Consider the following 16,649-nt stretch of genomic DNA (forward strand, 5'->3'; position numbering starts at 1 on the left):
TGATGTGGGAAAGCTCATTAGTTCAATCTGACACACGCCCGATTCTTTCCATATACATAGGATGGGTTTTCCCCCCCTCCTTGCCTTTTATTCTCCAGCTGTGCGACGATATTAAACTTCATCAGATTTGAACAAAATCTATGGTCTTGAAACAGTTTCCTTTAAGGCCTCTCATATTTATTCAGAATTCATGAATCATGTTCCGATAACACAACCATAATTATTTTTAAAGTGTGATGTTTGTGGCTTTAATAGGAAATGCTTGCAAAAGGCCTTTTCTCTTTGATTGTTTGTAATCTTAGCGGTAATCGCTGCTGCTCCCTTCTCCACATCACGGCAGGCAGAACACGATTTCATTTTAATATGAATCGCGAGCTCTTCGCCCAGGTTTTAATTAAAGCAATAAAAGCCATGTTGTCTTTGCCCTTTACCACGACGACGTACACAGATCCAGAGGCCATAGTTACCCCAGCCTAGAATCTTAGATTTCACCAACGGCAGGAGAGCCTCCTGCCTCCCCGTGCCCTAACTGGAAAGCATTTTTGTTCGTTTCAAAAAGACTGAACCACCCCCTCTGTCTCTGTGTTGCAGTTTCCGCATCTGTAAAATGGGACAGCAATAGTATTTGCCCGACTGAGTTCATGTGAAGATGAAACGAGACCAGCCATGCAAAAACGTTTAGCTGCAGTGCCTGAGCCCAAAGAACTGCACAGTAAATGTCACAGTCATTAGCATCGTCATTATTTAGGACTGGAAAAGCCAACCGACCCTCATTATTCACATGAGGAAACTGAGGCTCGGAAAGATACCAACACAGGAAGAGGGTACAGAGCAGAGCGGAGCTAAACCTGGAACTCAGGGTTCCTGGCTCCATCCTGGTTCTAGGCATCCTACACTGCCCCCTGCTGCAGGGAGGCTGTGCCTTCAAGGCCACAAGGACAGTGCCCAGGGCCTGCAGGTTTGACCCTGACCGGCTCCCCGTCTCCTGGTTGTACCATCAACCCACTCTAGGTCTATGCTTGAGCCAAGTGGTAAGAAAAACAGGCCGGGCATCCCTGGGGATCTATGAAGAAAGGCCGCCACACAAACACAGTGGTGTTCAGAACCAAGAGCAAGAGTCCGCGTGACTCCGAGTCCTTGCCGGCCTGTAGCGGCCGGGCGTGGTGTCAGGCACTGGGAGGCCTCGCTTTGTAGTATGGGAATCTCGCGTTTACCACGGGACAGCCCCACTGCAGCGCCCGTTCTGCCGGTCCATCTAGGAAGGGACCCGAAGGGGCAGCGGACGGGCAGGGCCCACACTGAGCGCCGCTCACACCTGGCCGCGCTCATAACTGTGGTATTCGCCGTGCTCCACGGGCCCCAAGATTCCCCAAGGAGCACCTCAAGGGGGAGTAAGCCCCTCACCTTCACGCCTCACTGTGCAGTACCTCTCCCCTCGCAAATAGGCGCCGGGTCCATTGGGGGTCCCACTCCAAGAACGACAAAGTCCCCGTTACCCAGCCACTGCTTAGAACACGCCCTCCCCTCCGTCTCCTGCCTGAGCGGGAAGCTTTCCTCCTCCACATGCTCTGGGGATGAGCTGCCCACGCGCCCCGCCCCCACTCCCCCACTGGGGGAAGGCGGAGCCGACATCCTCCTCCCTCCCCACTGCCTCCTCCAGACTACTGTCCACCTTCCCTACAAACCCGCCCCGCCCCACTCAGCTCCGCCAGCATCTGGCCACTCACGCTGCCCACGTGTCTGCTGCTTGTCCCTTTCCCCCGTCGTTCCCTTAGCCTCTGGCTCTGGGCTCCCGCTCTTCATCTACTCCACCCCAGAGTCATCCTGGGTCCCTTTGGCTGTCGTCAGCCACCAGGCTGATGCTGGGCTCCTGGCTCCTCACCTCCCAGGAGTTTCTGCTCCACTCTGTGGCACCTGCCCGCTCCCCGGACACACCCGGGACCCCATCCATGCCCACAGCTGCTCACCTTCGAATCACCACCCCACTTCCCACGCGGTGACTAAGGTGTCCTCGTCGCCCAGCTCCTTTCTCGGGGACTCTCTGACCCCAGGATCCCCTTCTCTCTCCTTACCCAGCTTGGATCTCCTGGTCCTTCACTCCACTCTCTCTTTGGGGCAAAAGAGCTTGAGTGTCCTTCTGGTACCCTTGCCTGGCAAATCCCTACTCTGGATTCACTCAACTGTCTGCCCCACACAGCACCTGCACCACGCACTGCAACAAATACCCCAGACCTTTTCCACCCTTCAGACCCCCAGCCCTATCTCAGCAGGTGACTCGCCCCCCAACCTCTCTGAGAAGACAGATGCTCTCAGGTGCAGACACCTTCTGCGCCCGGCCATCCCATCTACAAAGCCACACTCCTTTACCCCTCCGTCCCTGCTCCTAGCTAAAGCCAGCGCTTCCCTCTCTGGGCAGGACCCGCTCCGCCTTCTCCCCAACACACACACCATCAATTAACCCTTCCCTCTCTAGAACGCGGAGCTTCACCCTCTCCTCCGGATGCCTTCCATCAACAATTAAAGATTCTAAAGACTCTCTTGTCTTTAAAAAATAAATAAATAAATCCCTTCTAGGGAGTCCTCATCTCATTGCGTTAGGGCCCTCACCCATGTCCCTCAAAGCCAGAACTTCTCACACAGCTGGCCCGTACTCACTGTTGACGTCCTCACCTCATACTCCGTCCCTGATTCACCCAGGGCCTGCGCAGTACCTATCCCCTATATCAAAACTGCTTTTTTCTGTGGTCCAGGATGGCCTCCTTTTCTCCTAAAACTATTGAACACATATCGACTCTTATCCCAAGCAACCCCTCAAAAGCCTTTGACCCTCTCGTTTAAATTCTATTTAAAATTTTGAAATTACAAGAGATCCCCATGGTTTAAAATCCTTGACATACAAAAAGGTACAGTGAAAAGTCTCTTTTCTATCCCTGTCCACCTTCCCAGTTTTCATCACATACACACTAACATGTACACACAATCACACACACACACACACACACACATAATGTACAAAGCTACTGTTATTAGTTTCCATATACCCTTCCTGACTCACTTTAATGAAATATAAGCCCATAGAAACATACATTCTTGCCCTTTTCTGCACAAATGGTAACGTACTGCATTTACTGGTCTCCGTCTTTTTTTCAAGGAAATAACGCATCTAAGGAACTGCTATATCGCTTGTTCCTTATTCTTTACAGCCACACGGCATTCCACTTGATAGATACACAAAATTTCTTTAATTAGTCCCATATGATTGCACGCTGGGCTGTTTCCAATCTTTTGTCATTGTTAACAATACCAAAATGAATAATCTTGAGTATGTCATTTCTCATGTGTGCAAATATGTCTGTGGGATATATATCCAAAAGGGGAATTGCTGGGTTAAAGGTTAATGCATTTGTAATTTTGACGAGTGTCACCAACTTGCCCCCCGAAGGGGTCACGCCGATTTACTTCAGTGATGTAAAATGCCTCTTTCCACACAGAGGCTCCAAGAGTGTGCTATCAGACCTTTGGGTTACTGCCAGTCTAATAAGTGAAACATGGTAGTTTTAATCTGTTTCTCTCATGAACTATTTTCAGCATCTTTTCACATATTTAAGATCCATTTGTATTTCTTTTTCTGTAAACTCCTGGATCATATCTCCTGCCCCTTTTTCTATCTGGTTAATTGATTGCTAGGGACTCTTTATATATTAGGAAAATTAGTCCTTGGACTATATTGTGAGTTGAAAATATTCTTGCCCAATTTCTCATTTGTCTTTTGACTTTACTTAACGCTGTTTTGGCCATTTGAAAGTTGTTTTTCGTTTTAACTTGTGGTCGAATTTTTAAGCCTTTTCTTCTAAGACTGTGAGTCAAACAAACGTCTTTCCCACTCTGAAGTTGCAAAGTACATCTTAAAGACTTGGTTTCCCCGCTTACCCCAACCCCCCCCCCCCGCCCCCAGTGCCTTCATGGTTTCCTTGAAGACATTTAAACCTTTGACTTAGTTCAAGTTCACCCTTTGATAGGGAGGGAGCTGTGAATCCAACATTGTTTTTCCCCAGCTCCCCTCCCTCCTTCCTGGAACACTCTGCCGTCGGCTTCTAAGGCTCCATTTCCCCGACTTCTCTGGCCACTGCTTCTCAGCCTGTTTCCCAGCCGTCTTCTCCTCCCCGACTTTGCTTTCAAATGTTGGAGCTCAATATTCAAGAGTCACTGGTCCTCTGTTGTCTCTTTCTCTCTGTCTCTGTCTCTCTCTGTCTCTCTGTCTTTCTAAGTTTCATCCTCACAAAGTTTTAATACCTGGGGCTAAAGGTTTCCAAGTTCACTTTCCCCAGGAGCTCCAAACTTTTGCAGCCATCTACCTACCTGGACGTCTCCACTTGGATGAGCATCTCAGATGTAACATATCCAAATCTGACCTCATCGAATCCGCACAGCCCCAAGCTGTCCCCAACTCAGAAAATAGTACCACCATGCTGACAAATGGGCTGATGCTAGAAGCCTGGGAGTTATCCCTTTATTCCTCCATTTCTCTCTCCCTCGACATCTGCCACTGTCAAGACCTACCAACTTCACTTCCAAAACACATCGCAGACCCATCTACTTCCTTCTATCTCCTCCGCCTCGACCACGATCATCATCCTTTGCTTGGCCCATTACCACATCCGATACCCGTGTGGTCCCCCTGTATCCACTTGTGCCATTGAGAACTTTTAAAACTGTAAATTTGGTCATGTCATTCAATCTTGATCTCTCTCAATAACAAACCCCAGTGATTCGCTTTGACTAATTGAACGTGCTAGAAGTAGTCATATGCCGGTTCTTTTCTCTCTCTCTCTCTCTCTCTCTCTCTCTCTCTCTCTCTCTCTCTCTCTCTCTCACACACACACACACACACACACACACACACACACTCCTTTTAATAATTCTTAGGACAAAGTCAGAAACCTCTAACAGAAATAATATTTAGTACAGATGAAACTTATTGGATTTCATTAACCAATGTTGCCATAAAAAAATAAATAAATAAATTTTAAAAGGAATAAACAAATAAATAAATATAATGGAATATTTTCTTTAAAAAAAAAAAAAAAGAAGAAGAGGTAACATTTAGAGCCATGAGAGTGGAAGAGCTCCACCCACAGCCAGGAAGTCTGTGCCGAGGAGGTGACATTTGCAGTGCCCCTGAAAGAACAAATAGGCATTTGCTGGATGGAAATGGCTAGGGGGTTACTACCAGAGGAAACAGCACATACAAAGGCAGAGTTGTAAATGAACACGAGAGGTGACAAGAGATTCGTCTTGTGTAACCGGAGTATTATTTGTGGTAATGAAAACAATAGAAATCAGTCATTGCTAGTTTTATGGAACATTGGTACTTTACACACTATCTTAGGTTAGATTCCCCTGAAGTAGAGCCTGAGATACAGAGTCCCACGAGAATGACTTATTGAGAAGTGACTCGGGGGATGGGAAGGGAGGGGAGCAGCACAGCGCAGGGGAAGGAACTGAGCGAGGATGTGGCCTCAGCTGGAGTCAGCTGGAGCCCCACGGGGAGTTACGGAGCGGAGTTTGGTTCCACCGAGAGACAAGGGGCCTGGCCCTCTAGACCATCCTCCACCACCACCTTGGCCCTTTCATGGTTCCCATCTGGCAGAGGCCAATTCTCTGGAGAAGAGGCAGCTGTGAATAGTTAGCAGTAATAGTGCACGAGGCAACAGCTGGATGACGAGTGCCCTGGAGGCACCCACAGAATCCACAAGACACATCTCCTGTACCTCCCACAACACCTGGAGACAGGCCTTACTCTTCTCATTCCACAGGAAGCTGACATAACTTGCATAAGAGCATCCAGCTGGGATGTGGAAGAGCTGGAACTTGAATCCAGGTCTGCTGAGACCCTAGGACGGCACCCTCATCCAGGAAGAGGGAGATGCTTCCCAGGTCACATAACCAGGAAACATCAACCCCTGTAACTCTTGGGCAGTGTCTTCTACCAAGCCCTCGACCCTCAGCAGCTGCAGATGGGCCAGAAGCCATGCCTGAGACCTGCGTCTGTCTCAGACCACCCAGGTATCTCATACAAAAGAAACACAAGGTCTGGGGAGGGTGAAAAAGTGATAACGTGGGAAAGCTAAGGCAGTTATGCAGGAGTTTTGTGAGAGACTTGCAAAAAGCAATCAACAGAACATGCATTTGCAAAAGAAATTTCAAGCCCAGAAGAGCTGCTTTGAAAGTTTTTACAAGGGGGCATAGTTGGCTGATATACATCCTGTAGGAAACTGTCTTAGCTGCAGTTTCTAAATAAAGAAGATGGTGTTTCAGGAGGTTATATTAAAGAGCAGGTTTTCAACATGATGAACATGGATGTTCTGGAAGCAAATGTCTTCCAGAAGTGGCTTCCGGCCAGAGCTTTGCAGCTAATAGGTGCCCAATAAACATTTGTTGAATGGGTGAACCTTGTATTTAACTGTATTTGTAAAATGCACTTTATACCATTTAGAGTGTTTATCCTTTGAATCTTCTATTGCCTATGAGACCTTCATTTTGCCCATGTGTTTATGTCAATTCTTCAGTAATTGGGACAATACAATTCCTGCAGCTGATGAGGCAACATGCCATGATAGGGTGTTCATGTGTGTATGTGTGTATGTGAGTTCGAGCAAGCATTCCAGGGGAAAAACTGAAAGAAAACATACAGAACTTTTGCAATTAAGAACTAGAGGCCAGTGGAGCCCCACTAAGCCAGTGGGAACTGTAGGTCCCAGAAGAATCTAAGATATTCTTCAGCAAAATCAGCATGAACAACATCCCACATGTTTACCGTATGTACTAGTTTGTTAAAGGACCACAATGCTTTGCAGCCTCTCCCATCAACAGGTGGAGTCGATTCTCTTTCCCTATTTCTTGAACCTAGAATGGCCCTGTGACTTGCTTTGACCAATAGCATATTCTGGAAATAATCATATGCCAGTTCTAAGCCTAGACCTCAGGAACCCTTATAGCTCCTGCTCTTGCTGCTCTGGGAACCCCTCTCTTATTGTGTGAACCTCAGGCTAGTCTGCTGAAGAACAAGCAACCATCTAGAGTACAAGTGAGTCCCCCAACCCAACCAGTCCTCCACAGCTGACCTGGCAGCTTCCTGCTGCCGCTTAAATGATCCTAGTCATGACCAGAAAAGCCACCATCTAAACCCAACCAACTATCAACCCATGGAATTATGCACCAGATAAATATTTGTTGTTTTAAGATACCAAGTTTTGGAGTGCTTGTTATGCAGCAAATCTAACTGATACACTATAAGAAGTCTAGACTGTAATTGCTAAATCTACCCACATCAAGCTTGGCTCGTGCTACCAGGTGGACTTAGTCAATCTCAAGGAATCGTGGTGTCTTCTTTATATAAAAGTTCTAAGTTAGGGAGCCTCTCTAAGTGATGGCACAAGAGACTTGGAAGGTCCCTTGGGAAGTCCAACCATCTCATTCCACTGTTAGGGAAACTGAAGTCAGAGAAGAGAGTTGCCACATTCACTCATCACGCAAACATTTCCTGAGTGCCTTCTAGGTGCCAGGCTCTGTGCTGCACAGGGGTCACGACAGTGAAGAAGAGAGACCAGACCCTGCCCTCATGGAGGTCACAGTCTAGAGTGGAAATCTGATGTTAAACCAAGTCATCACACAATTAAGCAGATGACCACAAACAATGACAAATGCCTTGAATTAAAAGGACATGGATGCCATGAGAGAGAACCACGGGGAGGGGACCTAATTTGGGTTTGGGGGTTGCCAGGAGCTCTCCGAGGAAGTGACATTTAGGCTGAAGCAAGTTGGTGACAGCCTTGAGGCGGGAATGGAGCTCTCCACAAACACGGCAAGGTAATGTGTAGAGCTTTGAGTCCCAGCTATGCAGGTTCGAATCCCAGCTGTACCGCTCCCTGACTGGTCAATGAACATCCTCCACTCCAGCTGCTCCATGTGTACAATGGGGTTGATGATGACATCGACTTCTCAAGACTGTTACGAAGATCAGCCGCAATAACCAGTGAGCAAAGGGCTTTGCAAACTGTAAAGTGGCGGGTGAACAGTCGAGGTTGCTGTCAACAGCTTGCCCTGTACCTCCTCTCCAAGGGACTGCGCCCCCCTCTTCCAAGGCCTCGAGCAGGCACAGAGTGCCACCGAGTCCCACTTCCCCTTCTTGGCGGAAGTCTAGTGCCAACACTGTCCATCAGGCTTCGCGGCACGGCCGACTCCCCCAGATGATGGGTCTGAGAGCCAGGGCTCAGCGTGTTAACACAATTCGATTTAAATACTGTGAAAGGGCTCAGATGAGATGTTCGTGGGTAAGCTCTGGTCTTCACCCCTGAAGCACATTTCCAGGTTGATTATGGACAATTAAATGACTTCAGTGGTCTCTTCCAAAACGAGCATTTCTGGGACCCGGAGTCCTGCCCACCAGTATCTCGCAGGTTGGCACACATCAGTGCAATATAAAGGCAGCTTTGCAGCAGGCTGGAGAAGGGAAATGGCATGGCAGCCCCGGCATGGCAGCCCCAGCATGAACACCCCTGTGGGGCAGGGGCAGGGCAGGGGTGTGCGGCACCCGGCAGTAGAGCTCCCACACCTGTAGCTGGGGCTACAGTATCTTCCCTCACTGGCAGTGCTCCCTGAGGACTGTGTCTTACTCATCTATGCCCCCACATAGTAGGACACACAAATGTTTGTGAAATGATAGGCTTCTGTTTCCCCAGCTAGAAAATGTAGACCCGGCCACCCAGCTTGAATTGTCACAACCATCACGACTGCCTAGGCAGAGGGTGGAGGTCAGCTCCGGGGACAGGCCGCCCCCAGCTTCCTGGGTTTCTCAGCAGCTATGGGACTCCTTGCTTTTCCATCCAGCACCCTGAGCTGCTGCCGCCCTGTGGGCACCACTGCCATCCTCCAGGTTGCCACGGTCCTCAGCAAGGGCCACTCTGGCCTCCCAGCCTACAATGAGAACTGTCTCTGGAATCCGAATCTATAGTGAGGATGCTCCCAGCTGAATGAAACCTTAATTTTTTGGAGACCAGGTTCTCAATGAAAAATCATATTCCCACTCATTTGGACTCCCAGTGGGGATGGGGACAGCCTTGCCCGGGGATGACTCAGACCCCTTCACCATCGGGGAGGACTATACAGGAGGCTTCTGCTGTCATCTCTTTGCACCAAGTCCCCAGCATTAGACAACTCCAGATGGGCGGGAGGACCCTGTGTGGCTGCACAGGAGTCTGCGCCTCCACACCAATGTACGTCCCCAGGGTGCTGAGTGGTGGTGGGAGGCTGGTGCCCCAGGGAGCGTATGACATCTCTACTCACTACTGCTGAAAATGGCCCCCCTGCTCATGGGGAACATGAGCAACACACTGTGAATTTTATCAAGTTTTTAATGATGCCCATTTTAAGCCAACGGTAGCCAGGCCTTTACCGAGGACACCGTAGTGTTAGTTTATCCCTTTTAAGGGGACTCAACTGATAGGCTTGATCATTCTGAGAGAGGACAGTAGTAGGATGTCACCGCCACCCGGCACGCCTCCTCACTCCAGGAGCAGCCTGGGTCCAGCCAGCGCAAGGCTAGACTCCCACTCAGAAAGGATGGGGCACTTACCTGGCTGGTTGAGAGAAGCTCTGGGTTTCCGTCACTCATCCCCACGTAGGTGCTGTCACCATCAAACTGGAACAGAAAGAGAGAGAAGCAGCTCTGAGTAAAATGTTCTCAAGAAGACCCCGGGAGAAGGAGCCAGAGGAGGCCGGGCGACCGAAGGCACTGTGGGGACAGGAGAAGCGAAGATGGAGCCAGGATGCCCGGGCTCCCATTTCGGCAGGGGCCCTGTGGTCCCTGAGGGTGAGCACCACTCATCACACTTAGGATGAAGAGAGGAGAACCTTTCTTCCCTTTACACCCTGATCGTAAATGTGCCAGGCTGCCTCGTCAGATACTGAGCTCCCCACCCCTGGAAGCAAGCAAATATCTCTCTTGACCAAAATGACAGCTTTTCAGCTGGAGCTGGAGTTCCACATGGTGGAGGGAGGCCAAGATCCCCAGGGCCTTGGAGTCGTGACAGCCTGCCCGGATGTGTCCTACAGGTCTTACCATCCTGTGGTAGAAATCATGCACAGGAATGACAGTCCTGTGTTCCGAGAAGCTGCCAAGTTTGAGTTCAGGAAGAGCTGCCTGCAAGAGGGAGCAGGTATAGTGAAGTGTGGCTGCCCTTTTCCCTGAAGGTGACCTTGAGCTGGTGTCTGAACTTCCGAGGTTTCTCATCTGTTAAATGGGGGTGATGACATGGTTCCCTCTCTACAGGATGTTGCACGGAAACGAGGAGTTTGTTCGATTCCAGTCCGTTCCCTTCCTGTTCCCTTTGAGACGGGTGTCTTAGATTGCATTCCCTAGAAGCGGAGCCTGAGACAAGGCTTGAGATGCATGTGGTTTTTGAGAAGTGCTCTTTAGGAATAACCTCACAGGGCGGGAGGGACGCAGGACAGGGCAGTGGAAGGAGCTAAGCAAGGATGTGGTCTCGGCTGGGGACTTGTTGGAGCCTGATCCCACGGGGAGCTCTGCGTATGAACTGTACCACAGAGTTAAATCCCAGCATGAAGCAAGGGGCGGGACTTCTGTAGCCCAGGTCAGCCAGCCACTGGGAGGCAGGGGGAGGCCTATGCTGAGCAGGGTGGCCCCCTTTGACCAAGGACGGTGCTCCTGAGCATTGTGCCAGCTGTGAGCCACTTGCGGCCAGTGCTCACAGCAGATGGGAGATGGCCGTGCTGGCTAGTAAAGAGCTCTGGGTCGGGGACCAATGGCAGCTGGCTATTTTAATTGAAAATCTTATTTTTTATTAGGTTATTTGCACGTGGTTCAAAATTCCCAAAGTACAAAAAAGCAACAGAGTGAAAAATTTCTTCCCACCCCACCTCCCAGCCATCCATTCCCCCTCTCCAGAGCCAGAGGCAAGCACTGAGTTCACCAGCTCCGTTTACATCCTCTCAGAGATGGTCTGCATATATACAGTTTATGGTCGTTTCTTTCACATAAACGACAGCATTCTATACATACCACTTTGTACCTTATTTTTCTCCTAGCAACACATCTGTGAAAGTCTTTTATATCAGAACATCATTCTGTCTTCCGGAACCTCGCATTCCACGGGATGAATGTAACATATATATTTAACTAGCCAAGCACATGGGCAATTGACTTGCTCCTAGTCTTTTGCTGGTCCCACACCGCTCCCATGAATAGTTTTGTACATCCATCCTTTCGCAGGGGTGTGAGCTTACTGTAGGATTAGTTTGTATAATCGCTGGGTCCAGCTGTTGTGTGCATTTGCAACTTTGATAGACACTGCCGAGCGGCTCTCCTAGAGGCTGTAAAAAGCCTCCCACGATCAGGCACAAGACGTCAGTTCATCTCTCAGAGAGGCTTCACTCAGAGAGGCTTTCCTCCTCAGCCGGCTCCGAGGCCAGCCTCCCACCTCTGTGGACGGCGAGAGCCCACCACTGCCACCGCCATTCCCCATTCCCTTGCCCCGCTCTACCTTGTTCTTTGTTCCATAGGCCCTTTTAACCTTCTAGCATCTACATAATTTCCCAAGTTCTTTGGATTTCCTCTGCTAACATGGAGACTCCTAAACACCTAGAATAGTGCCTGGCATAGACTAGATACTCAGTAAATGCTTGTGGATGTATGGATCTATGGATGGATGGATGGATGGATGGATGGATGGATAGATGGATGGACGGATGGACGAAACCACCACTGCACCATTCACTGTCTTTTACCAAGCCAGTCTTCCCATCGAAGCAGTGGAATTGGCGGTTTTAGCCAAGTGCCCGATCAGAACGGGGAGGGGTAGAATCCTTCAGTGACTGCTGAATTACCAAAAGTAAAGGCCAGGCCAGGTGTAAGATCTGGGTACTGAAGCCCGATGTAGTGCTCCAACTACCACATTGCACCCAGAGCTCATGCTTCAAGGCCCTGTTCAAAGATCACCTCCTCCAGGAAGCCTGCCATGCTGTCCCATCCTCTGGCTGTCCCTCTTAACACATAGATTGTCTCCACATCTGTCTTCTACCCTGCGTGGGGCAACATGGAGGCTGGATAGCATCCTGGTCTTTTCCAAATCTCTCGGTGCCTGGCACAGGCTGGTATCAGGAATGGGATTATGAATCGGGCAGGCCAGGGAGCTTTCAAAAATAGCTGGGTACTGTTCGACGTGTCACCATGGCCATGTGTTATTTGGATAAAAAGAAAACTTTTATGTTCTAAAAGAAATAAAGATAGGAAATAGAAAGGGCTAAGTTTAACCAGGTATTTTGTAACATGTGATAAAGCAACAGTAATCAAACAATGGGGTATAGGTTAAAAATATAAGAATATATATCAAAGGAGGAGAGGACAAGATGCCCCCCAAAGGACTGTGTCACAGCCCATTTATTAAACGCTGACTAGAACGGAGCCGCCACAAAAGGAGGAGCCTTGTCTGCTGTCCCCCCCCCCCCCCGCCACCCCCAAAGCACAGAGCAGGCACTCAATGGATAGCTGGTGAATGAGTGAATACACCTGGTACTGAGCAAAATGCTTTCCACAAAAGATCCCGTTTAACCCTCACAAAACCCCACAGAAGCCGGTATTGTTTTCCCTGTCTAAAACCAAAGAAGCCGTTGGAGAGGACAGGCAGACGCCCGAGATGGTGCAGCTAGGGAGAAGCCGGACAGTTAGTTAGTTTCAGAATGGTCTGTTTGCCTCTTGGGCTTGGTCTCTCCCACCCGGCTTTACGCTCCTTGTTGGCAGTTGCTGCACCACGCACTGTGCAACCGATCCTTAGCCCGGCCCTGGCACAAACAGGTGTTCGATAAGGATGTGCTAGTGGTTCGGGGCGGGAGGGCTCATCCGCAGTGAGCAGCGGGCAATGGCGCTGGGGACGCGAGGAAAGGCTACCCTGGTTCTTGATGTCTGTGTGCTGGGGGTAGGAATGGGGTTGGGCACTCGGTCCCCCTGAAATCACCAGAGCCTGCCTCGAGTGGGCTTGATGTTCATTGACTCGTTTATTCAACCAAGAAAGAGCTGCCACAAGCTGGGGTAAAGCTTGCTTCCTGCTTTCAAGGAGGCCCCAAGATGTTGGTGGCAGCTCTTGAGACAGGGCCCGGGTCTGCCTCCATTTGGCTATCCTTGGGGGCCTGGCCTGGGCCCTGGGAGCACCCTGGGCTGGGGACCTGGCTCCTGAGGAGCCTGAACAAGACGCCCTGAGGTGGTGGTATAACCTGTTTCCTGCCCACCTCTGCCCAGGATTCCAGCATGTCAGAGACCTTGGAGGGGGAAAGCAGGGAGGGAGGGGCACCCGAGGGCTCCTAGACTTCCCCCGCCCCCCACTTGGCCTCCAGTCTGTGGTACTAAGGCCTGGAGCTTTTCCCTCCGCCCTCCACTTGGGGGACCCTTTCTAAAGAACTTATACCCAAGGGGAGATGTCACAAGGCCAGCCCCTGTGCTCAGGCACAGCGGGACCACCTCCTCCTCAATGTGCACAAACAAGATCAAAACACCCACATCTATACCCACTGCATAGCGAATGCTGAGTGTGGATGTGACCCCAAAAGTACACGGCATGTGCAGTGTGCCCAAGCATGGTGACAACTTAAGCACCACAAACCAATGGGGGCCGATGGTCACACACAACACAGTGCTCAAGGCAGCACCCAGTCGCACACGTACCACATCCATGGGCACCACAGACCCACAGGAACAGATGGGTCCACAGCACAAGGGTGAGTGTGCACGTATCGCAGACTCTTTACAGGGCTGAGTACACGATGCCCACAGCACGCACACACGGAAAGGAGGGGAGGTCCAATGAGAATAAATACACTCTCCGCAACCGTGTAAATGTGACGCGCGTAAATGCACACGCAAACACATGCGGCGTGAGCATGCACAGACATACAAAGCGAAGATGCACATGAAGTTAAATTCTGTGCATAGTTCACAATTCATCAGTCCCTCGGTCAAAAATCCTCTTTCCCCATCACACGACCTTTCATATGCTTCAAAATGTGAAGGGGAAAAAAAATGCAGGGGGAAACAACGGCCTAAGAATTTCCATGAAACGCCAGAATGTCCTTTTACCACCGACTGGAATAGATTAATTTTCCCCATTTCATATTCTAATTATAATTCCTTTTCCCATCACCATCTTCAGTCCTCATTACAGCTGGAAGATTGTTCTGCAGAAGCCAGGCCTTCATCTTCTCTTCCCAAGAGTTTTGTCATGGAAATGAGTTTTGGAATCTGAAAGAACCCACATTTTTTGCAAATGCCGAATGTGTGGGGATAACCCTTTCATGACAGCCACCACCACCGGGGACTCAGTTCACAGAGGCTTCTAAAAGGGCAGTCTCTCCCCACACAGTGAGGTCCCCTTGGCGAGAGGGGCTCCTGGGCCCCTATTCCAACAGCCCCCTCCCCAAGCTAGATCCTTTATTTTTTTTAATATTTAAGTGAACTTAGCAAATAGGCAGCCAAGGTGAAAAATGAGGAGCCCTGATCTTACGTGAGTCAAATGATGCCGGCTCCATCCATGCCACCTCGGGTAAGCTCCTGTACTGCTTGGAACCTCAGTTTCCTCATTCTTATGACCCACAGAGTCACTGATCCATAATAAGTGTAAATTAAATAACTGTGGAATGGACAAATGTGATAAGTGGGAGGGCGAATAGATGGGAGGGAGTAAAGGATGAGATGGATGGATGGATGGATGGATAGATGGATGGTATAAATCAGCACCGTCAAATGGAAATATGATGCAAGCCACTTATGTAATTTAAAAGTTTACAGTAGCCACAGTTAGTTAAAAAATAAATATATACAGGTATAATTAATTTTTAATGACTTTTTTATTTAACCCAATATATTCACAATATTATGATTTCAACATGTAATCAGTAGAAAAATTATGAATGAGATGATTTACGTTTTTTGGTAATGTCTTAGAAATCTTTAAGGAAACTTGGCAAATAACCAGCCAAAAGTCACGTGTTGCTGGTGCTTCACATAGTGAATAGAGCAGAAAATAGTTGGAATGGGTGAGATGAGTGAATGTATGGTGGGTAGGTACATGGGTGGGATGGAGGGGTGGAGGGATGGAGGGATGGGGAGCTGGGCGGGAGGGTAAGATGCGCGGTTTGGGGAGTGAATGGACCAGTAGATGGATAAACAGCTGATACCACAGCTGGATCAGAAAGCGGGATGGGTGGGTGGAATGGATACATGTGTGGGCAGAAGGGCGGGTGGGATGTGTGGGTTGGATGGTTGGGATGAAAGGGAGTAATGGATGGATGGATGAGGTGGGATGGCTAGATAGGCGTGAAGAGACAGGTGGATGGGAAGATGATTGGGATAGTGGGTAAGATAAACAAAGGTGGTTAGGATGGGCGTGTGGGCTGCATGATAGATGTCTGGGTAGATGAGATGCCTGGGCAAATGGAATGTTTTGAATGGGTGGATGCAATGGATAGGCGGGTGGATAGGTGGGTCTGGTGTTTCCTTCTCACGCTATTCACGTTTTCCCTGGACAATGTCGTAACTTCTCAGGGTTGCAACATGTCACTGACTTTCAAATGCTCATCTTTAGCTGTGTTACCTCCAGAGTCCAATGTACAGGTCCCCCCTGGACATCTCCCCGATTTGGTCCACGAGCACCTCAAATACAACACACCCAACACTGAACTCGTGACACCTCTATGGACCTGCTCACTCTCCAGGGTTCTGTCGTCATAAGAGAAGGTGCCACCTTGCACAAAGTGCCATAGTCAGGACCTCCAGGGCAACTCGTCCCCTTCCCTCCTACATCCCCCCTGAGCCAATCACCCACAGAAGCTTTTTGCTCAGCCTCCCCTCCCCTCAATCCATCTTCCACCCTGGCTGTCACTGGTGGTCTTTTGGCAATGCCTCCACTGCTCAGACTGAGAGCCTGCAATGGCTCCACACCATGAACCCTAGCATCCGGGAGGCTCCATGGCAACCAGGCCTGAGCTTCAGCTCCCACAGCGTCCCAAATGTTCCAGGACTTTCCAGTGCCAACTGCTTTTGCACACACTGTCGCATCATCAGTGTGGAGTACCATTCTCCCTTCCTCTAACCGCTGAAATCTAACTCTTCCCAGGTTTTTTTATTTTCTGGCTATGCACTCCAGCCTTAACAGTCTTAGTAGCTTCTATAAACACATATTCTTGGGCCCAACCGTAAAGCCTCCATCCCAAATCAGCTTTGGACTTAATTCAACTTCCATGTATAGTGTGATCTACTGGGCAACATTTCAGCATTTATCCCTGAATTGAAATATTGGTTCCACCACTTAACAGCTGTGTGTGACCTTGGCCTTAATCTCATTTTGCCTTTGGTTTCCTCACCTGTAAAGTGGTATTAATGGCAGTTGTTAATTCTTGACTCGTAAGTTAAATATATGTAGCGTAATGCTTAATAATGGAAATGACTTTTGACAGGTGCTTACTACATGCTCTCTACTATTGCTATTCTATGCTGAACTCTTGTCCCCCAGCAGCTGTCACCCCCCTCAGTGCAGCAGGGAACCATGTCTCCCATGGCACTGAAGCCATGAGATATCCCCTCC

At 49.4% G+C, this 16,649-nt stretch overlaps 1 protein-coding gene across 4 annotated transcripts in view; it reads right to left on the reverse strand.

Annotated features, from left to right (window-relative positions):
* The window catches only part of TOX2 (TOX high mobility group box family member 2), a 118,789-nt gene that overhangs the window by 63,465 nt on the left and 38,675 nt on the right, over positions 1–16,649 (reverse strand). For all 4 annotated transcript variants that reach the window (XM_036229379.1, XM_036229378.1, XM_016152432.2 and 1 more), the window contains exon 2: positions 9,635–9,700. In XM_036229379.1, coding sequence (XP_036085272.1) covers positions 9,635–9,700 — 66 coding nt within the window. The remainder of the gene's footprint in view (positions 1–9,634; positions 9,701–16,649) is intronic.

Source organism: Rousettus aegyptiacus, unplaced genomic scaffold, assembly GCF_014176215.1.
Source record: "Rousettus aegyptiacus isolate mRouAeg1 unplaced genomic scaffold, mRouAeg1.p scaffold_m13_p_12, whole genome shotgun sequence".
NCBI classification, from domain to species: Eukaryota; Metazoa; Chordata; class Mammalia; order Chiroptera; family Pteropodidae; genus Rousettus; species Rousettus aegyptiacus.